Source organism: Euprymna scolopes, chromosome 33, assembly GCF_053919585.1.
Source record: "Euprymna scolopes isolate OS-2025 chromosome 33, ASM5391958v1, whole genome shotgun sequence".
Lineage (NCBI taxonomy): Eukaryota > Metazoa > Mollusca > Cephalopoda > Sepiida > Sepiolidae > Euprymna > Euprymna scolopes.
In genome coordinates this window covers 60,930,715-60,955,201 of record NC_136514.1, presented here as the reverse complement: position 1 = coordinate 60,955,201, position 24,487 = coordinate 60,930,715, and the positions used below count along the sequence as shown (strand labels likewise).

General features: G+C 31.8%; 1 protein-coding gene across 1 annotated transcript; it reads left to right on the top strand.

Moving 5' to 3' along the window:
* The first annotated feature begins 2,170 nt into the window (after positions 1-2,170).
* Positions 2,171-23,764, top strand: LOC145258254 (UPF0235 protein C15orf40 homolog). The gene is made up of 4 exons (XM_080116232.1): positions 2,171-2,327; positions 18,929-19,052; positions 20,366-20,493; positions 21,947-23,764. Exons 1-4 carry the CDS (start codon positions 2,217-2,219, stop codon positions 22,040-22,042), a joined length of 459 nt encoding a protein of 152 aa, XP_079972358.1. The 5' UTR covers positions 2,171-2,216; the 3' UTR covers positions 22,043-23,764.
* Positions 23,765-24,487: the final 723 nt, after the last annotated feature.

Here is a 24,487-nt window from a genome sequence, read left to right as displayed (position 1 = left end):
AAACAAAAAAAAAAAAAAGTAAGCACTAGCACTAGCACTACTGTGTTTTTTTTTAACATATTCATAACAAGTATTGATTAGTTAAAAATTAATACACGCTTATTATTATTATTATTGACGCGATAATCTCGTTTCGCTTAAATGTGCGTTCCGTTCCATTTTCATTTTTTACATTCGTTCACAGCCGCTATCTTGTGGACATTTCAAGTAAACCTTGCCAAATATAAATAAATATTTCATAAAGATGTATTTTTATGAGTATTATAATATAATACTAAAAACGAACACAAAACTGTGAAAAAAAAACAAACAAAAAAAAACTGAAACAATAGCGTTTTATTTGCTCACACCGAGTCAGTAGTCACCTAATCTTCTGTTACGCTTTTTTTTTCTTTTCCTATGTTTTAGAATACTTCGAAAGGCATTAGATAACTGCTAGTGCTGCTCTGCTGTGCTCTGCTGTTGCTAGTCGCCCGAGGCGCCCGTACTTGGAAATGTCGATGGGACCGTCCGGGCATTTTTGTAGGCCAGAGTGTACTTTTGACTCGTATTTTATTATTATTATTATTATTTTAAATATTTCCCTAATTCTGAAAATAAAAAAATAAAAAAAAAGATTTTTTTTACAAAAATGTTTAACGCAAAAACAAAACAAACAGCATGCGCATGGTCGAAAACTCGATTCTTTTCTTGTTTTTGAATCCCAAAATCTAGTGTAAATTACTAAATATAATTCTAATTTTATTTTATGCAGATCTGTTATTGTATTTTACAAATTCTTAGGAAAAGATCACTTGTCCGAACATTATATTATTTTCTTTAACAAAGATAATATATATATATGTTTTAAATAGCACACGATAATTTCCACTGGCCAAAACCGGAAGTGGCTTTAAAGAAGTTGCTTCATAATCATCAGGAGCAGCAGCAATTAGACGGACATAAAGTAGACGTACATTTTTAGTACGACCCAACATTTTACGTTTTTATTTAAAACCGGAAATAGTGGTTTTATTGTTTTGAATTACGGGTGGACAAAAGGAAGTAAAAACCACTCGTTCGCGTTAGCCGTCTACCTTTGCGCGTAAAGAAATTTGTGCCTCCATACCTGAAAACTAGTCACATTTAATTTATAATTTTTTGCCTTAAAAAAAAAAACAGTTCAAAAATTTTTTTTTCTTTTCTCAAAAAATACACAAGTTTTTGATTTAATATATTTAATTTCCATTTTATGGAGTGACTTTTTTTTTATTTTATATATATATCTATATAAAAACCATTGAATGAAATAGAAAAAACTTTCGTAATAAAACGAAAGTTTCTGTACAATATAAGAAGATTATAAGGTTTCATTAAAAAACAAAACAAAAAAAAAGCGTGTTTAAAAAAAAAGGGTTTAAACTTCGGACTTTACAGGCAAATTTCTAAAAAAATACTTCTTTTTTTGTTTTAAATTTGAAAATATTATTTAATGATCTTTTATCTTCAATTTGTCTTATATAAAAATTTGGTGAGTAAATTAATTATTTACTTTTTAATAGACATTTCAAAATGGGGGGAGTAAAGAAAAACGTTTTTCTAAAATATTATATTCGGTTTATTGGAAAGAGCATAAAATTTCACATTGACCCTGAAAATATTGCAAAAATTGAATCAATAGAAAAATTTTGATAGACTTTTAAAGTTTAAAAATTGAAAAATATTTAACTCGTAAAATTCAATTGATTTCATTACGTAAAAAAAATGACTGCATGGACGCTGGCCGGCACTTTGTAAACACTGTTTTTTTTTTTTTTAAATAAAAAATATTTCTATTACTTTTTATATAACTTAAATAGTTTATTTTGGAAGTATAATCCATAAAGAAAATAAACAACCCACTTTTAAAAGAGAAATTACGAGTTTTTTTTTTTTAATATTTCATTCGCAGTTTCGTGTTAGGCGTCTCAAAAATTCCCCCAAAAATTCTGATACACCTAGCGCGCCACTGTGAGTATGCAAGACTAAAATAGTAGTTCTGGTCAGCTTCACTTTAATTTCTGGTTTGGTATAGATTTCGCTTGAAACTGTAACAAGACAGTCATAATCCCAAGCACAGAACGAACCCTATCCCCCACACCTCCCTGTTCACGTATGTAAAATTCAAGCCGGGCTTTTTATAAGAGAGTGACTTTTTAAAACGAAACACCGTTTATACACCGGTCGCTGACAATTTTATGAAAGCTTTGTTACCTTTTATGGCTTTGTTTAGTACTTCTCAAATCAGCCGGTTTCGTGTATTGAATGCAATTTCGACAATGCCTGGAAACAAAAAGAAAAAAGGCAAAGTATGAACAATTAAACAATAATCGTTTGGACGTTTTTTTTAATATTTTTTTTTCAAAACAAAAAAAAAACTTCGATTTGTTTTTACAACACGTCTAAATGGAACGTCTCAGAACCGAATTGTTATTATGAATTATTTCGGCAAAACCTATTCGACTCCTGTCTAAATATCTTATTTAATTTAATAAATTGGCGACTTGTGTAGAATTTCCTGCTGAAAAACAAAAACAAAAAACTAGTCAACAAATAACTGTTACCAAAAACACTAAAAATTACTTTTCTGCATGTTTTGTGTTTTAAAGTATTTTAAAGCACTTTAACTATTTTATCCTTGCATTCGTAACCTCGGAAACCCGAAGGATTAAAGTTAGCACCAGATTTTACTCGATGTGAAACTGAAAATTGAAAAATTCAACAAAAATATAAGCTAATAAAATGATACAGATCTGTTGAAAATTAAATTTTCGATCGATTGATGACAATTATTAGGTTAGGTGTATTTTTTTTTTTTTTTTTGGTGCTCGGTAAAAATGACAAAAGTGAAAAAATAGGTAAAAATGGCATTTTGACAACGGAAATTAGGGCTGTTCAAGCTGGTCTCCCATTCCCCTAGTTTAAAATAGGGCTTTAGTTTGGAAAAAGTCGGTTTGATTAGGTTCGAATTCTGAAGAAGCACCAAAACGAATAGTTATAACATTTTATTTAATAATTATTTTATAATAAATATTTATGGGTAAATTTTTTACAACCTGTCCCAGAGAATAAACACCCTCAACCACCCCATGTTAAAAACGGCTTTTGGATACCCCCTCCAACCTCCCCATGTTAAGAACGGCTTTCGAGGTGGGGGATGTTTATTCCGAAAGCCGTTCTTAACATGGGGAGGTCAGGTTCACTGGGGCCTGTGGTAAAAATTTACCTAATCTAATTTGAAAAAAGTCTAAATAAAATTTTATCGCTGCTATATTTACCAAAATTCAATTTGTTTTTTTAGTACTAGTGCAGTGGCTGCAGTGCACTAGTGCAGAGAGTGATTCGGACGTAAATAATAACGTTATTATTTAAAAAGCCATTCTTAACATGGGGAGGGGGTGTTTTGTACCTATTCTATACTTCACCCTTACAATTGAATTAAAAAACGTATCATAAAACTTTAATTAAACTTGGAAATACGATTTAAAAAATAGCGCGGATCATTCTCTGCACTAGCACCGTTTTTTTAGATCTTAAAAATGGAAACTTAATTCAATGATTTAATCGCTGGCGCCCACGGTTTTTAATTTTTTTTAATCGAAAAGATTTTTAAAAAAACAAAATTGGCTAAATTAATTTAGAAATTTGCATTTACAAATAATAAAAGAAAAAAAAATTATATATATAAAAGGAATGTTGGGCTTGTTTTACAATAGACTGTGAAACGTTTATTCTGTTCGAAGACAAGTAGTGTCGAGTGTTATGTGAGAATAAAAAAATCGCCGACACGATTTATTGAGTGAGTTACTACCAATATATTGTTTTATTTTTGTTTTTAAGCCATTATTAATACTTCAAAAATGTCAGTCACATTGCAGCCATTTCGGTTTATTTTCTATATAGTGCTGTCCTAGTTTAAAAAGTGATTGAAAGTGTTTTTTTCTTTTTATTATAAGTAATATTAAATTGATTTCACTGGTCAACAAATTTTTATTTTTTTTCTTTGGCAGACCATCTAGGAGTGTTTTCTGGGGTTTTGAAGGTCGCTGATTACGAATATAACATTGGTTTTGCCAGATTGGCTCTAGTTTAGAAGATACTGATAGCCCCAAATAAGCCTAAACTGCTAAATTCTCCCTGAAATACTTCAATAAAGAAGCAGTAAATAATAATTTTCTGATATTATTGAATCATTATAATGATTATGTATATATTGAAGTATTTCAGGGAGAATTTTTATATAATTATTTATATAGGGAGAATTTTTATATAATTATATACTGTAATTACTTAATAACATGTTCCATAAATATAGTTGAAGTATAAATTAAACAGTAATTAAGAATTTTCTTTTTAATTCCACAGTTGAAAATGAGTTTCAGAGAGAAAATGAGTTCTTCTAGAAGATGTTGCAGATATGAACCGGATGTCTTTTGTTACATCTGTGGACAGTATATGATGGCACAACAAAAGAGGAATATTACAGACTTTGTCAAGAGGGCGTACAAAGCATACTTCGATATGATACTTGGTGACCAAGACAAGTCTTGGGCCCCACATATGGTGTGCAAAACCTGTGTAGAAAGTCTCCGCGGTTGGACCAACGGTAAGCTGAAGTTGAAGTTTGCTGTACCAATGGTGTGGAGAGAGCCCAACAATCATTTTGATGACTGCTACTTCTGTCTCAATGACATGACGGGGTTTAACAAGCACAAGAAAGCTAATTGGCAGTATCCGAGCCTGGATTCTGCTATCCGTCCTGTTGCGCACTCTGAGGATCTACCTGTGCCTGTTTTCACCAGTTTGCCTGAAATCGATGAAACCGAAGAGATTCCAGCTGATCTTTCAATATTAAATGATGATAGCTGTAGTGACTATGAAGAACCCTCAAATGGCCCTCAGCTTTTCAATCAATCTGAACTTAATGACCTAGTGCGAGACCTTTGTTTGTCGAAGGAGCAGTCTGAAGTTCTTGCATCACGACTCCAAGAGAAAAACATTCTTGATTCTGGCACATTCTGGCACAAAAGTAACATACTATAGGACAAGGGAAGGCAGCTTGCTTCGTTTCTTTTCTAAAGAAGACGACCTGGTCTTTTGTAATGACGTTTCTGCACTTCTTAACTGCATGGGGATCTCGTCATATGACCCAGCAGATTGGCGTCTCTTCATAGATAGCTCGAAAGCAAGTCTAAAAATTGTACTTTTGCACAATGGCAATAAGTTTGCTTATTGGCCATTCTACCAAGATGAAAGAAGAGTATGATGCTATCAAATTTGTTCTTGAAAAGCTGAATTACAACACTCATAAATGGCTGATTTGTGTGGACTTGAAAATGGTGAATTTTCTGCTTGGTCAGCAAAGTGGGTACACAAAGTATCCCTGCTTTTTCTGTTTGTGGGATAGCAGAGCAAGAATCCAGCACTGAAGAAGGGAGAACTGGCTAGAACGAGAAAGTCTCGAAGTTGGCACAGCCAACGTCATCAATGAGCCTTTGGTACCCAGGGATAGAATCATCTTCCCTCCATTGCACATAAAACTAGGGCTCATGAAGCAGTTTCTTAAGGCATTGAACAAGGATGGGGATTGCTTCAAGTACATATGCAGGCAATTTCCAGGTCTTTCCATCGAAAAAGCTAAAGGTGGCATCTTCGATGGACCTCAGATTCGAACGCTCATGAGGGATTCTGACTTCACTAATCATATGAACACGGTTGAGTTAAATGCTTGGGTGTCCTTCACAGATGTAGTGACAAACTTTTTGGGAAATCACAAAGCTGACAATTACAAGCAATTGGTCCGTAAGATGCTTACTGCATACGGAAAACTAGGGGCAAATATGAGCATTAAAGTTAATTTCTTGTTTAGCCACCTCGACAGATTTCCTGGTAATCTTGGTGATTACAGTGAGGAGCAGGGAGAGAGATTCCATCAAGACATCAAAACAATGGAAGAGAGGTATCAAGGCAAATGGGATGAGCACATGCTGGCAGACTACTGCTGGAACCTTTTGAGAGACTGCCCAAAAGTTGCTCACAAGCGAAAATCGTATAAACGTCAATTTTAATTTTGTGAATAAAATATTGTTTTGTGTGTTCATTGTAACTAAGAATCTAGTGTATAATGCTTTGCATTAATTTATGATATATAACTGATTATGTAAATGTTTCTTTTTTCACTTGGAGAATTAAAATTCAGCAAATTTTTAGCAAATTTTTTGTATATCCTCGAAATCTATGAAAAGTGTTCAGTTATAGGATAAATGAAATGATGTTATATCTAACTTAACTTGTTAGATTGAGATTTTACACTGTCTTTGTGGTTTAAGATTATAATAAAAATCAATATCTGACATTTATGCACTATTTAGCCGTTTTTTGTACGTTTAGCTATGGTCGCGAATGGGTGATTTCAGACAAACGACCCCCCTGTGATATCTCAAAAACTAGAGCCAATTTGAAAAAACTAATGTCAGATTCGGATTCAGCGCCCTTGAAAACCCCAGAAACCAGTCTTACTTTGCCTGCCAAAAATATTGTGTTGACCAGTGTTTTCGGTGCTAATGCAGAGAGTGATCCGTGCTATTTTTTAAATCGTATTTCCACGTTTAATTAAAGTTTTATTATGTTTTTTTTTATTCAATTGTAAGGTGTAGAGGACTAGAATATATAAATCCTAATCCCGTTACAAAAGAAAAATAATCAATGAATGGAAAGAAGTAAACAAAAACTCAATTGATGGATAAGATAAACGTGTTGTTTATTTACTGTTGAAAAGTGAATGTTTTAGGTGTAACACGTGTTCATGTCCGCGTTCGGGTGTAACCATCGTTTGTTGCGGGACTGGTAGTATAGAAGGAAAAAGGAAATGTGTGTTCATTTCATGTTCGGGTCACTATCGTTTGTTCGCGCGTGGGATGAGAAGTGAGTAATGTAGTGAAAATGGGAATGATAGTCCAGCATGTAGACAAAGACAAAGGATAGAGGGTTGACATCAGTTAGCAGTCAGCTACGCGAAGGTGTTCTCAGGGACAAGTTGTATATATAGCGAGAGAAAGAGTGAGAATGTCAATCCAGTTCATGGAGAGAGAAAGCGTATAAAGTGTATGTACTGTTTGTTAGCTTTTTGTCCCACATAGTAGCAAGTGGCGTGAGGCGTGCGCGTGCCTGCCGAAACGGCGGAGGCTGGTGCACCGACCACTCACCTCGGAAGCGGGTCTGAAAAAGGCTGGAAACAGCTTGTCTCTTCCTTTTATAGTTGTTTCCGGTGGTCTTTTGCGCATGTGTGGATTTCCTTTGAAAGGGAAGTGACGTCGCCCATGTGTGCGTACGTGTGCACGTATATGTGAGTACATGTGTGTACGTTAGCGTGTGTGTATACACGTGAATGTGAGTGTATGTACGCGAACGTGAATATGTGGACGTGTGCACGTATGTATATGACAAGTAATATGGCTTGAAATGTGAATGCATGTTTTTGTGTGAGACTAGAAAAGGCTTGCACAAAGGTTACAGAATAGGTACAAAACACCCTCCCCTCCCCATGTTAAAAATGGCTTTTTAAATAATAACGTTGTTATTTCAGCACGGATCACTCTCTGCATGAGTACCCCAACTCTAATTTTAACATTTGAAAAAAAAAAATAAGAAGGAAAACTAAAAGAAAATCTTAAAATATCCTATTTCCAAAAAAAGAATGTAAACACTGGGAGGAAGCTTTACAGGTCTCCTTGCAGAGACTTGGTTCACAATTCATTATTGTCTATATTGCACTGTAGAGAACCTGTTGATGTTATAAAATTATTTTTAGAATTATTTTTTATAAAATAATTTGTATTTATTTATGGCTTGAATTGAAGTTTAAAATGCAAAAGTCAAGTATCATGCTTCAATTGTGCTCTAATCTGAAACATTCATTTTGAACAATCTCCTGTTATATCAAAGAACCTACTGTTTATTTTATAACTCCCGGTGTTTCTGCTTGTGCTGTGATGTCTTTGCTAGGGTTATAAATTTTGATGAATAGTCAAAGAATAGAGAAATAAAGAGAGTGAATATACAAGCAATAAAGTGTTATATTCATTTATCTCTACCTCCCTAAAGTTTTCACACTGATTCACTAAAAGAATTGGCCAAACTAGCTGAAAATATTTTCATTTTTACTCTGTGATTAACCTCTATTAAAATAAGCTTTGCCCCCCCCCGTACTAGTGTAAATACTTATTAAAAATATTTATTGGGGGGGGGCTCTATTTTAAACTAGAGTAATTGGAGCTTTAGCTGTACTTCTCCAACCATCCTAATTTTCTATTTAAAAGCGCCATTATTACCTTTTTAATTTTTGCCATTTTTACTGGTGCACTTTTTTACCATGCGATTTTTACCTAAATTCGTATTTTTAAGTTTTTAAACTTGGCATTGACATTTCATATTGAGTAAAATTTGGTGCCGTTTTTAATTCACTGGGTTTACAAGACCTGAGGGTCTTGTAAAGCTAGGTTAAGCTTCAGATCAATGCAAGCATAAAACAATTTAAATAAAAGTGTTATAAAATAGTTTAAAAACACAAAAAAAGTAAGTAGGTTGCTTGTTGTAACAATATGTCACTCTATTGATTTTTTATTTTTTTTGCTCGAAATTCTACACAATTTGCCATAATTACATTTTTACATTATATCAAAAGATGAATTTTTACATTATATCAAAAGATAAATCTTTACATTATATCCAAAGATAAATCTTTACATTATATCCAAAGATGAATTTTTACATTATATCCAAAGATGAATCTTTACATTATATACAAAGATGAATTTTTACATTATATCCAAAGATGAATCTTTACATTATATCCAAAGATGAATTTTTACATTATATCCAAAGATGAATTTTTACATTATATCCAAAGATGAATTTTTACATTATATCCAAAGATGAATCTTTACATTATATCAAAAGAAGAATCTTTACATTATATCCAAAGATGAATCTTTACATTATATCCAAAGATGAATCTTTACATTATATCAAAAGATGAATCTTTACATTATATCCAAAGATGAATCTTTACATTATATCCAAAGATGAATTTTTACATTATATCCAAAGATGAATCTTTACATTATATCCAAAGATGAATTTTTACATTATATCCAAAGATGAATTTTTACATTATATCCAAAGATGAATCTTTACATTATATCCAAAGATGAATTTTTACATTATATTCAAAGATGAATTTTTACATTATATCCAAAGATAAATCTTTACATTATATCCAAAGATGAATTTTTACATTATATCCAAAGATTAATTTTTACATTATATCCAAAGATGAATCTTTACATTATATTCAAAGATGAATTTTTACATTATATCCAAAGATGAATTTTTACATTATATCCAAATATGAATTTTTACATTATATCCAAAGATGGATTTTTACATTATATCCAAAGATGAATTTTTATATTATATCCAAAGATGAATTTTTACATTATATCAAAAGATAAATCTTTACATTATATCCAAAGATGAATTTTTACATTATATCAAAAGATAAATCTTTACATTATATCCAAAGATAAATCTTTACATTATATTCAAAGATGAATCTTTACATTATATCCAAAGATGAATCTTTACATTATATCCAAAGATGAATTTTTACATTATATCCAAAGATAAATCTTTACATTATATCCAAAGATGAATTTTTACATTATATCCAAAGATGAATTTTTACATTATATTCAAAGATGAATTTTTACATTATATCCAAAGATGAATTTTTACATTATATTCAAAGATGAATCTTTACATTATATCCAAAGATGAATCTTTACATTTTATCCAAAGATGAATCTTTACATTTTATCCAAAGATGACTTTTTACATTATATCCAAAGATGAAACAAAAATGTTTGCCATTCTCTTAGACTAACACCCTCCAATAAATTAACCTCCTCCCCTAAAAAATGAGATTCTACTTTTTTAGGCGATTATGTATGAACAATCTGAAAAATTTGTCAAAAAGAAAATCTAAATAAATGAAAAAAAATTATTTCAGAAATTCGATGAGGCGGAGGGGGGCAGTTTCGCATATAAACATATTGTAAAATAATTTCTCTCTTTCAAGCGATTATTGTATTAACTAAATGTTTGAGGGCAATAAGAGCTAAATTCTGTGTATTTTGAAGAACGGTTATTTCTAGTTATATTTTTAGGTTTTGCTAGTGTTTTTGCTTAATGTGAAGAGGAGTAGGAACTTTGCCACTCTGACATTAAGTCTGTGGGAAGGTTCTTTTGTGGGGATGGTATTCACTTTACCGCATGACCCACGACCCCAAAAAATTACAAAAAAGCCACTCGGAAAACTTTGAAAGATTAACTATATTAAACAGCTACAATGGCCAGGAAATGGGGGATCATTCTGCATTAAACTGGTCTCACACTTTAAATTCTAAAATAATTGTGTTTTGTTTTCTGCCAAGTTTTTTAGTGTTCACACTTAATCACCTAAAAATGTAGAATCTAATTTTATACATAGGATGCTTTAACTGAGACCAAACGTTTTTTAACATTCTGCCCGTTGGTCCCCACTGTCTACCAGAAAATAAAGATGCTATTCTATTTTTCGTTTAGTGTAATTACACATCAACACCCTGAGAATATTGCGAAAGAGTTTAATAAAATATTTTACAGTGAGGATTTGCTTTATAAATCTAGCATATAATGATAGAAAGTCTTCTTGTTCATTCACTTCTTAATGACTATAATATACTAGCAGGCCACCTGGCATATTCCAGTCTTTAAATAAGCATAAATATTATATTTTTATTAATGCAGAATTCTTATTTATTATAAACAGAAATACCGTAGGTATTAAACATGACATTAAATTTCTTTAAAAGAATGAAGTAAAAAAAATAATGAAAGAATCTGAGAAATGTGCATGCAAGTAATTGTTTTTTCTAAACAGTTCATTTCTTGTGAGTAAAAAAATATATATACTCAAGCCGAGATCGAAACCAAAACCTAAAGACAGCCAAGTATGATAACCGTTAGGCCAGCTTGACACATTCTGTAAATAGCGTCTTCAAACCTACTTATTCTTAACATAAGTAATCTGTCATATAAATGATTCACACATGTGTATTCGTGAAACAGTTGACAAACAATTAAAAATCCGATGACCCCTAAGTACCATTTCTTTCAATTGTGACCCATTAGCAGCCTTTTTTTTTTCCAATGAAAACTGATCAAAAAGTTTTCTATGTGCCTGAATACTCTATGTACCAACTTTTAAGAGTTTAAATTAAAAATTTGTTGAGTACATATTGTCACTTTTATAGATATATAGATAATATAATATAGAATTAGTAACCATTTTTTTTTTTCAAAAATGAACTCACTTTTTTAGAACAACTAGTATATTTAATATTTTTTTCACATTAAAAAACTGTACTTAGGGCTATTATTAAAGTTAATACTAAAAAAATAAAAGAGAGGTCAACTGAAAAATATATGGGAAATCCTTTAAGTAATGCTCTTTATTAACCCAAAAGTATGAGTCGCAAACAAAAAAGCAAAATTCTAAAATAGTTTTGATAAAAACAAAAAACTTTTAAATTGTATCTATTTTGGAAATACAAAATGTGGGTTACTCGTTCTGTCTTATGCTATTTGATCAAATCCTTAATCATCATCATCGTCATCATTTGTTTAATGTCTACAGGCATTGAACTGCTTTTCGGAATTGACTTCCACACTAACCTATCTCTAATTTTTTTTTTTTTTTTTTTTTTTTACACAGTGATCACCACTTATCAAGGCCCGGAAGCCACTCAGGGATAAGGGTTATTGCAAGTACATTACGTTAGTGTGGAGATTTGATGAAGTGTTTACTTAAGGGGGCAGTTCATTAGGAATTTGTTAACATTGGAATTGAAGACATCCAAGTTGTAGTCCGGTGGGAAGCAAGCAGACGGAACAGAGTTCCACAGGCGTGCAGTTCTAAGAAAGAAGCTTTGTTCATGTAATCCACGTTTTGATTTAGGCACAGATATAGAGTGGGGGAAATTTTTCACAGTGGATTCAGCTAGACGGGTGTTTTTCGTGAAAGATTGGTGAGGGGGGACAAGAGATTGGAGTTCAGACGAGCACCTGCCATGGAAATAATGATAAAACAAGGATAGGCTCGCAACGTCTCTTCTGTGGGAGAGAGGTTGCAGGGTAGAGAAAAGGGCATCCCCCACTAAGCCACGAAGTCTATTTTGTACTCTGTCAAGGCAGGATAGGCTGTTTTTAGCAGCTCCTGCCCAGATATGGCAGCAGTATTCCATCCTTGGATGTACTTGGCTTTTATATAGATAGAGAATTGCATCAGTAGTGAGATATCTTCTGGAGCGGTAGAAGGATCCCACCATCTTTCCAGTGACCTTGGCAACAGACTTGATGTACATGTTCCATTTCAGATCAGGAGTAAAGGTCAAACCCAGAAGCTTGTCAAAACAGTTAAAGATCTTTATCTCTCTTTCCCTCAATTCTTCTAACTTCCTCCCATGTTTTCTTTGGTCTTCCCCTGTGGAAGGAACTGGTTGACTCTACTGTTCTACATCCTACATCTACTAATCCAAGAACTCTCATCTAATCGTTCAATATGACCATAACATCGGAGTCTCCTGATCAGTACACATCTTCCTATACTCTCCAGATTTAATCATCCTTTGAGATTATCAAATCTAAGCCTGTTTTTACGACTTTACACATCCATCGTAGCATTCTCATATTATTTCTCTCCATGCAACGCATATCCTTAACCCTCGATAACCTAATTTCACTTTCATACGTCATCAATACTGCATACATATGCTTGATAAAATCTTATCTTTGTTGACAGTGGTAATACTCTGCTAGTTAGTAATGGCAAAATTTCCCTGAACTTTTACCATCCATTTCTAACTTATAATCACATTAGCACCTCACTGTGTTCCAATCACATCACCATGGTAACAAAATTTTTAAACAACCTCAATAGCCTTGATATACTTCCTCCACGATTGAATTCTCATCCGTCTCAATTGTTTCACACTTCTTGCACACAAACTGGTCATCCCTTAATCACTGCACTAAAAGTGTGGCCAATGCTTACAAGTAGCACACAAAAATGGAGTTGATCTAAACTCCCTTTTCACAACTCAAGCAGGGTTTTCTTGTGGCTTTCCAACACCCTAACCCACGAGCCATCACTTTGGTCTTCATAAAAGAACAATGTTACATATCTCATGTGCCACTTAACTATATATCAATAAACTTATGAGATAACTTTGTGTTTTCTTTGTGTTAATGTAACTTGGATTCTTACTCACTGAATTATCTTTTATTTACTATTAATCACATATTTATTGAAATGAAAAATCAAATACCATAAAATAAAATGCAATTTTAAAAAGGCTATTAAAAATGATAATTTCATAAGAATTTACCAGAATGCATTTCAGTTTCCTATCTATCTTCAAAATTTAATTCTATAAAAATCCACCAAAATGTTAAAGGGGTAGTTGAGACAATATCATTAAGTGAGAGGTAAATATTGATAATGAGAATACAATAACATTGGGTTTAGTATTCGTCTCAAGAGAATACTGAGTTCAGCATTTATTCTCAGGCAATACTAGGTATTCCTGATAGAAACAATATTTTAAACAAATGTATAACATTTTAATAAGTTTTTGACACATAGAGGTCTAGATGTTCATCTAGTAGATGGCCAGTCGTGAATAGGGCTGTGACAACAGAGTATTCTTTTCATTCTTTTGACTCTCGGGTATATATCTGACACAGTTAGACACACTTAATCAATTGAGAACCACGTCAATTTCTATAAAAACATATAAGATATTAACGGATATATACTCAAGAGTCAAAACAATGAAAAAAATATACTGTTGTCACAGCCCTAGTCAGAAATGATATAAAGAATTTGAAACATAAAAACTTTTTCCAAAATTACTGGATTTGGCATTAAATAACACGAAAATGGTTTATATAGTGTAAAACAAAAGCAACAAACCAACAAAATTTTGATTCTCTGCTATTGAGATTGAAGGTACTCAAACTGGAGTCAGTTTTGCATTGCAACCATCTCCAGCAGCATAGACGTATTAAACAGATGTGAGTAAACAAGGAGAAGGCAATCCAAGAAAGACTTGGGATGACACATTCAAAGATGACTTCAAGCAATAGCATATTCAAATCAACATGATTGGTTCATGGAAAAATTCGTTTTAGTGCCACCATAGCCAAAGAACAAGCCACATCTGATAGGGAAAAGATTTGTTAAATGAAAAAGGGGTATTATTAATTGTAAAAAATGATTATAAAACAATAACTAATTTTATTATGATAAGTTTTAATATTTATTTTTCAAATTATAAATAACTCCAAAAATGTTCAATTTTCTAAAACAACGATTTGTTAAGCTTTTTAAATCCAGAAATATTTTTTATGATGCTTTCAAATTTGCAATGAAATCGACAGTTTAAATGCTTACAAATCTTTTCCAAATTTTGAAGGCTCATGAATAATTTCATTCATTTTTTTTTTTTTCAACTATTAACAAAAGATTAAAATGGTTGAAACTAAAAACATTTTGGATTCATTTCTTTTTTAATATTTAAAACAAATTTTGTTTATTTTACACAATTGCTTTTATTATTTCAATAAATATTCAATTAATAGTAAAAAGAATATAATTTAATGTGACATTATCAAAGTTACATAGGCACAAGAAATACATACACGCATGTACATTTAATGACTTTTAGGGGACCTCTTCTATTTTTGAAATATTGTAATATTTCTGGTAATCTTTTAGGTGCAATTTTCGTTGTTGATGCAAGGGAGATAATTCATCTCGATTAAATATTTAAATACAATCTTTATTTTGATGTTATATCTCTTTCCAGTTTTTTTATTTTTTGTTAGATGGGGCATCCTATTTGATGCCAGACATTGACCTACTATTTTATACATTCCAACTGAGAGCTCTTTTTTCAGATTCTAAGCGTCCCATTAAGTGAAATTGTTTGTATCTGTCTTACACTTGGTTCACCAGATCCATTCATCAGGTAGTTTTTTTAAATTTTTTTTCATGAGTTTATTTGCTCTGTTTTTCTGCAATGTTTGTTAACATTTTTATAATATTGTTTAGTTATTAACATTTTTAAATAAAAATTCTTTGTTTTCGTAAACAAGAAGTTTATAGTAAATTTCTTGAACTGTCATAAAAAAGATTCCTTCTTTTTAGAATTTTTAAAATGAAATAAAATAATTATTTTTAATATTTTTTAATAAATAAAAAAATCCTTATTTGAATGGAGTCCTTGATTTTGTAAATATAATTTAATGTCATTGAAATAAAAAAATCCTCATTTAAATAAAAAAAAACAAAAAATCAGTGGAGATGAGTTATTACTCTTACATGATAAACGTCAACTGAAGTTGTGCAAAAAATTTCAAAAATTAAAGACACTACAAAAAATCTCTTTATGAAGAGGCATACATATTCAAATAATGCTCATGTAGTTTAATACAGACACACAATAAAAGGCTGAAACAAATAACTTTATTATGTAGTAAGTAAAAAAAAATAATTGCTCATTTTTTTCTATGGAAATGAACAGAATTTAATACTTAATACCAAAATTGGAAGATTAACAAAATACTAAAGTTTTTTTTTTCATGATGAGATTATTATCAAGAGAATTACATAATTTTTATGTAATTTGCTTAAAATGCTGGAAGTTTTTGTGATAGAAATAGGTCAGGTTAAGTGCAGATTTTAGGGCTTGATTAAGGAGAAAAAATGCTTGTGTAATTTTATATTTGAGATTCCTTAGTTTGAGCAAGTTGTTAATAGTGACTCGTATAAGAACATATGGTAAGTAATTTTTAATCAATAAATTTTCTTCTACTCCCCGGTTCCCTATTTACTTTGCCTCTCCACGAGGGTATATTGAGTTTTAATAGAGAGTGGGGGGGGGCTAATCCAGCTTTCCAGAAAGGAGTACTCTGGATTGAAACAAAAATAAAAATTGCCTCCGTTTAGAAGGACTTCTCCTTTACTGATTCAGGATAGAAAGGATGTATTAATATTTCGATTAGTTACGGTGAACATGCACAAAACTCCAACTCCTCATGTTGTAGCATCATGCTTATTACAGAGAATTAAAATTCAAAGACTGTAACTGATTTGATACCAAAACCTCCCCTCTTCCTACTGTGGTCTGTTTTTTGTTGCTGTTCCATGATTTAATTCTTGATTGTTGGTAATTTTTGGGTTAGTGTTTGTTAATATACACAAGACACCACAAAAACTTTGTACAGTTTGTTTTTGGTTGTAAAAAAAGGTTCTCTTCTGTTTACTTATCTAAAAAACAAATACTTGCAAAGACTCATTTATACATTTGCAGGCATCGATGAACTGTTTCCTCTACCTGGTTTAACGTAAACTCATTTATTCTCCTTCTCCTCTGACTTTGTCTAACCAGTTTCTGCCTGTTTCCTCTCTGTTTATCTGTTTATTGTTAGCATCATGATTCGCGTCATAGACATTATTTTTATGTTTTGTCTCCTTGTTTCACACTGAAATTAGACATTTCATGAATGACTTCCAACTTTTCCCATTTGTTGACATTTGTGTTGCCCGCAAGGATCAAGTTGTTATCAACTAATTCTTTCTATGTCTTAAGTGACCTATCACATGGCTTTGGTTTATTGGCATCAATATGGGGCTTACCATTTTTTTTTTTTTTTTACATAATTGTTACCACTTATCAAGGCGTGAAAGCCATTTAAGTTAATGAGTGTCAGGTGGTTGGTGAGACAATACTATGATGATCAGTGTAGAAATTGGATAGAATTTGATTATTCAAGAGGATTGCTCAACAAGAACTTGTTTAAAGTGGACTTGAAAATGACTATATTGTAGTCAGCTGGCAAACAGAGTTTCATTGGCAACCGGTTCTAGTAACAGAAATTTTCATATAATTTTATGCACAGATAGAAAGTAAGAGAAATTGTTGACAGCAGTTGTAACTAGACAAAGATTTGTTGTGAATGTTTTGCAGGGGGGGGGCATGGATTGAAGCTCAGTTGAGCACTTGCCATGAAAATAAAGAGAGTGTTGTGTTGTACACTTTCTCATGCAATCCTATAGAGTGAGACCAGTAATTTTAGCCATCATGCCGCTGGAATTGCATCATTTTGATTTTTCACCATTGACTATATTTCGCAAAGTACACGTTAGATATGTGGGTTGTATGCTATCATTCATGCATATGATAGGATCTTTGCATTTTGTAAGATAGTTGACATGTTTGCATTTTGTAAGATTGTTGACATGTTTGCATTTTGTAAGATTGTTGACATGTTTGCATTTTGTAAGATTATTGACATGTTTGCATTTTGTAAGATTGTTGACATGTTTGCATTTTGTAAGATTGTTGACATGTTTGCATTTTGTAAGATTGTTGACATGTTTGCATTTTGTAAGATTGTTGACATGTTTGCATTTTGTAAGATTGTTGACATGTTTGCATTTTGTAAGATTGTTGACATGTTTGCATTTTGTAAGATTGTTGACATGTTTGCATTTTGTAAGATTGTTGACATGTTTGCATTTTGTAAGATTGTTGACATGTTTGCATTTTGTAAGATTGTTGACATGTTTGCATTTTGTAAGATTATTGACATGTTTGCATTTTGTAAGATTGTTGACATGTTTGCATTTTGTAAGATTGTTGACATGTTTGTATTTTGTAAGATTGTTGACATCTACTTTTGCATTAATTCCAATTTGGATACTTTTGCAAATACCATTTCAAATTTCTAATAAACTATCAAAACTGATTTGAAAACCTCATTGTTGCTTTAGCTTTCAATTGTTCGTTTTCCATTGACTGATGTAATAAAGTCCTAACATGCAATAGCATTGTCCAAATTCCTAATTAAACTGTTTACCCCCCCCCTCATCATGCTACATCCTGACTTCCATGTTAGTTTTGAAAAGACACAATTTTGTTTTACTCTTTTCAACCCAAACAAGGTTTATTGCCACTTGAGACACAAGCAGTTACTATTTGGAACTATATCTAACAGAGGACCATGGGGAATTGAGCAGCGAGATGTTTGTTCACATTAAATTTAAACTTATGCAGATTAGTACAGTTAGGGAAGCAAGAAACAGGGAGGGAATTCCAAAGTTAAGCAGTCTGAGGGGATAAACTATTAGAATAGAAGGTTTTCTGGCATCTAGGAACTTCAACAGTGAAGAGGTAGGATTTTGCTGCTTTTCGAATTAATCAGAAGTATGTAAGTCAAGGGGCCACAAGTGCTAAGAGTTCATCAGAACACATTTCTATTATTAAGTATGTGTAAAATAGGCTCAAGGGTGCAACATTGCAGTGATGGGATATAGGTTAGAGTTTTGGCAATAATGCGAGAATTATTCGATTTGAAACCCTTTTTTGGTCGCTGTCTAAAAGTGAGAGACTGCAGCAACCCAGATGTGGCTACAGTACTCCATGCATGGGTGAATTGTGGCTTTGTAAAAATATAGGATGCTCTCTGATGTATTTTATTAGCATGGTAGAAGGAGCCCACCTTCTTTGCAGCAACCCTAGCAATGCCCTCAATGTATTTGTTTCAGTTCATGTTGCTTGTGAATGTTAAGTTGAGGAGTTTTAAGGATGAGCTAGGATTCTTTACTTGTAACTTCGTCAAAAGTTGTCCAAATTCTTATCATTTTCTACCCCATAAATAGTGAATGAACTGAAAGAAGAAATCTGGTAAATTCGTATTCTAATAAATGTTGAAATAAATTTTGATTACACATTTTTATTTGCAGTCTGATAAAATTGTTGAAAAAGCTAACAAAACTGATTCCCAGATTTCAATTCAAGTTGGAGTGGATAACGCAATATTGTTGAAGATACTTGCAAAGCCAGGAGCCAAACAAACTTCGGTGACAGGTAATAAATGCTGTAATATTAAAATCGTTCTATCTTTACTTTTTTGTAAATTTCTATTTTCAAGTAGCTTCACAATTTAATGAATTATTAAATATCCTCTGTTCTATTATTAAGATCAATGAGTATTTATTTGTGCATATATATATATATATATATATATATATATATATATATATATATATATATATATATGGCAATCCACAGACACTATTGTCTTGCTGTTTACAGCTCATCAGTGCAGCTAGACAAGCAAGTGTTTTAAGCTGGGATTGAAACCTGATTATCGAATTGACAATCTCTGTCTCTACCCCTGCACTATCATACAACACCTGCTGAATGTAAGCAAAATTTAGATGTCTAAAATGTAAACATCTTTTCAGTAGATTGGAGTTTTACCTAATGAGCAATGCCTTAAGTTAGGTAGCCCTCTGGCAATTTCCTCATGAGTACTCTACCAATGTAGGGAGTAAAATAATATATAAGTGATCCACAGGCAGACTGTTTTGCTGTATCACAGCTCTTCAGTGCAGCTAGACTAATACCTATCCAAAGCCAAGAATTGAACCTCCAACTATCTAATTGATGCCTGTTCTATTCCTAATCCATAGGATCAGTGCTTGTAAATCATACCTCCAATGTTTTTATATAAACATTGAGTGCCATTTTGTTTAAAAAGTGCTTTTAAGATGAGAATTGTTAAGATTTGGTTTAGATTATTTGGACTATTGTTTTCATCTTGAGTTTTATTCACATTCAACCTCCTGAAGAGTGTCACGTACAACTACATTTTACCTAGTACTTTATCCATTCCACCATGATTTAAGGTTCAATCCTCACTGCAGGTGATACAAAGAATATAACTGCAAATTACTTAAGACTTCCACCTAATCATGGCTGACAAAATGAGAGCATCCTACCCCTATGGATTAAATAAATGGTTTTGTCTGAAACTCAGTGCAGATTCCTGGATGTGACAAGATACTCCTGAAGAAAGTTGGAGATTACATCGACCAAAACGTGTGAATAAAACTCAAGATGAAGATAGCAGTCAGAATAATCCAAATAATACACAACACAATTTTTCTGTCACCTTAGATGTCTGCATTCCATCTCAGACTGAATATGAAAAAAGGAGAATTGTAATTTCCAAAAGCTTAGATTAAAATAAATCTTATTTATTTTTGACAAATACATTGTTATGGTCTCCAAATTAAAAATAAAACTAATTCTTGATTTCGATCTGAAATTAAAAAGAAATGTTGGAAATGTGTAACAAACTTAAAAAGTTCCCATTTTCTATCTGGATTCTGCAGATATTACAGAAGAAGGAATTGGTATACAGATTGCTGCACCCCCAGTCGATGGAGAAGCTAATGCAGAATTGATCAAATATGTTTCTAAATTACTTGGAATACGGAAATCGGATGTCAACCTCGATAAGGTCAGTATTTATGTTTCACATGAAAATCACAAAAAATTCAGTTACAACGTTGATTTTTTTTTTTTTGGCAACTATGGCCGACACTTTTTTTAGTTACAAACAAAATTATGAAAAACTTGAATTCCCTTTACATTAAAAAAAAAAAAATCTGCCTGATGTACATACCAGTGATAATTCAAGAATATCATATTCCAAAAATCATGTAAATCGATCAAATGGTTTTATTTTTAAATAAGAAAATCAAATTTTGAGGAGTGAGTGTCTCCAAAAATTTCAACAAACCAAGAAAGATAACTCAACATTAATTAAAAACTTGCAAGATTTATGTTGTAATGACTACGAATTCCCGTTAATCACTTAAAAATGATATTTTTTTTTAATATAACTAGTTAATCGGTTTTTGGAATTTCATATTTTCTTTTCATCACAGGTATAGCCTTCATCCAGATTTTTTTATTTAATTAGGAGAAATCTGGACAAGAATTTATAATTTTGCTGTCGACAGACTAATTTACTATGTAATCAACAGATCACGCTGTGTAACACGCCATCATCTTGTTTAAACTGCACCTGTTAGTGATAGTCTCCCTTTATTTTGCATAAACTTAGTATTTGTTATGTCTCTATAGACAAATTCAAGTGGCAATCATGATAGATAATATGGTTTTTGGTAGTTTAGATGGTATGGTTATATTAGTAGTTGGTTAAGAGTTTGTGAAATTGTCTATTTTGTTTGCTATGCAAGAAACAAAATCTTTGAGGATTATAATAATAGTAAGTTTTCTCTTGATGTTTGAAACATAAATGAATCAATTAGAATTGTCAAAAACAACTCTTAGAAGCATCTTTAAAAAAATAAAAAATTTTGAATAAACAGGCAAAATATCTTTGGAACCATGCTGAGATGCAAATATTTTATTAAAAATAATTAGATTTTTTAAAAACTTTAAACTTCTTGTCCAGATTTCTCCTAATTAAATAAAAAATCTGGATGAAGGCTATACCTGTGATGAAAAGAAAATATGAAATTCAAAAACCCGATTAACTAGTTATATTTTTTTTAAAATCATTTTTAAATGATTAACAGGAATTCGTAGTCATTACAACATTTTTCTCATTATTTTTGGATAGTAAAATATTCATCATAAGAAAAAAGATTTTTTATAAATAAAATGTTGAATTTCTTGGTTTGAATTTAAAATCTAAAATTCTGTTAGACAATAAATATCAACTTATAACTAAGTAACAAATGAGAATCACTAGAAATTTGCTTGGTGCAGTTTGTAAATTTATTCACATTCTAAATAAATGATCATTTTTTTTAGTTAACTATGACTTGACTAATGAAATTTAAAATTTTATTTCACATTGTTATGAATAAAAAGTAAACTTTTTAAAAAATTTCATATAAGTTTTTACTTTTTAACAAAGAATATTTTTTTTTATTTTTCAGGGCTCAAAATCACGATCAAAAACGCTTAAAATCTATGGAGGAATTACAAAAGAGAAGATTTTAGAAAAACTTCAAGAAGAAATTAAAAATTCTTGACAATATTTCTTTCATGTTAGAATTTGTAATATCTATTTTTATGAACAAGATTGGGTGAGGGTCCTAGTTCTTCAATAGGTACTGTGATCTAAAAAGTATTTTTCAGTGTTGGAATTTTTTAGATGAGAATTGGAAATTCATATAATTCAGATTAGTGCTCTCATCTTAGATCTGTGACACAATGGATAAAAGTGCTAAGTTAATCAGTTATGAATAATAGTCATCATTTTTTTTTACAAAGGAGTCACCACTTATCAAGGCTCAAAGGCCACTTGAGGATAAGGGTTAATGAATATAAGGTGGTAGGGTAGTAATTCTTAATGGTGTAGATTAAGTAGAATTTAGATTATTTACAGGAGATGACTCAACAAGAACTTGTTTACATTGCACTTTTTTTCTTTTTTTTTTTTACACAGTGATCACCACTTATCAAGGCCCGGAAGCCACTCAGGGATAAGGGTTATTGTAAGTACATTACGTTAGTGTGGAGATTTGATGAAGTGTTTACTTAAGGGGGCGGTTCATTAGGAATTTGTTAACGTTGGACTTGAAGACATCCAGGTTGTAGTTCCACAGGCGTACAGTTCTAAGAAAGAAGCTTTGTTCATGGAATCCGCGTTTTGATTTAAGCACAGATAAAGAGTGGGGGAAATTTTTCACAGTGGATTCAGCTAGACGGGTGTTTTTCGTGAAAGATTGGAAGGGGGGACCAGAGATTGGAGTTCAGACGAGCACCTGCCATGGAAATCAGGAAGCAGGCTGGTAAACAGTGTTCCACAGGCAGGCAGCTGTAGGAAAAAAAGCATTTAGATTTAGGCACAGATAGAAAGTGGGGGAAATTGTTGATAGTGATTGTAGCTAGTCGAGTGTTTTTTGAAAAGTTTGGCTAGGGGGAACCATAAATTGGAGTTCATATGAGCACTTGCCATGAAAATAATGACAGAGCAGAGACAATTGTGTCTTCTGTGGGAAAGAGGTTGCAGAGAAGAGAAAAGGGCATCACTGATTAGGTTTCGAAGCCGGTTTTAAACTCTATCAAGACAAAATAGGGTGCACCGAGCAGTTTCTGTCCAGATGTGGCAACAGTACTCCATTTTAGGATGTACTTGGCTCTTATACAGATGGAGGATTGCATTGGCAGTGAGATCCATACTGGAATGGTAGAATGATTCAGCCATTTTTCCAGCAATCTTGGCAACAGATTTGATGTATGTGTTCCATTTCTGATCAAAAGTGAAGGTCAATCCCAGAAGCTTGTCAAGACATAGTGCTTCCCAAGACGAGAGCCATTCATTTTAATTCAGGTCTGATGGGGGTCAGAGCAATTATGATTAAAAGAGAGAAGCTTGGTTTTCGATGCATTAAAATTAACCACCTTTTTCCTTATTGCACCATGTGCTCAGGATCAGAAGAAAATCAGAAAGATCTTGGTAATTTCTTGAAGATTGAAGGTTCAATTAACAGTGCGGGTGATACTAAGAATATAATTATGAATTATTTCTATACAGTAATCACTAACAGAACAAGAGCTACTATTGTGGATTAAATAAAGGATGCGATTTGAAACAAATGGCAATTAAGCTGACAAAATATTGAAAACAGAAAAAGTACACATATTTGTTGAATGAAATGAAACATTAAGAAACATTTTATGTAATTGTATGAAATTTTGAGTTTCATAGAAAGTTCAAAATCTTTGGAACAATAAAATGAATGCATTTATGCCTCTTTTTTTTTATATGTGTGCAACAGTATAGGTTTTTGTGTGTGTTGCTTCTTATCAGGGTTTATAAGCATATGACTGAGTTGAAAAATTGATGTTAGCTTCTCAAGTTCAAAGGTGGAAGAGAAGTGGAAACGTGTAGATGTTAAATGTGTGATTTTTTTTTCCAATTTATTTTCTCAATGAAAATCTAAACTTACATAATTTGTCAACAACTCCAGATAGCATTTTTTTTAGTTTTGGTGGAAAAAAGATTTTAATTGAATGATTTGTGATGAACATAGTTGACAGCGCTGTTTTTGCTTTGGGAGCCAGTTCTGTATAAAAAATGAGTTTTCTTTTTCAGATATGATTGTTGGGTGTGGTCGTGTGTTTTTGCTCACTCCATTGGTCAATTAATATTATATTAATATTCTGATGTTTTCCAAATTTGATGTATGAATCCTCTTTGATAACAGTAACAACCGTGCAACATGTCAGTTTGACCGGAAAAATAGTGTTTTAGTTATCAACATTTGCATAGCAACCAAAATGTTCTACTATGAAAAATAGTTACTATTTCAATGTAATTATTTGCCTCATAGAATACAATTTTTATGGATAAAATTTCTGGATTTCATATATGATATCTATAACTTTCTCAGCTCAGTACAAAAGTTTTTTTGATCTAAATAGATCAAAGTGAAAGTCACAGAAATAGTGAAAATCAAATTTTAGTTGAT

Excerpts from the sequence above, each read along its gene's own strand:
- LOC145258254 (XM_080116232.1), top strand. The coding sequence starts at position 2,217 with ATGAAAGCTTTGTTACCTTTTATGGCTTTGTTTAGTACTTCTCAAATC. Across the intron at positions 19,053-20,365 it reads CAAACAAACTTCGGTGACAG|ATATTACAGAAGAAGGAATT; the intron begins GTAATAAATGCT and ends TGGATTCTGCAG. Across the intron at positions 20,494-21,946 it reads CGGATGTCAACCTCGATAAG|GGCTCAAAATCACGATCAAA; the intron begins GTCAGTATTTAT and ends TTTATTTTTCAG.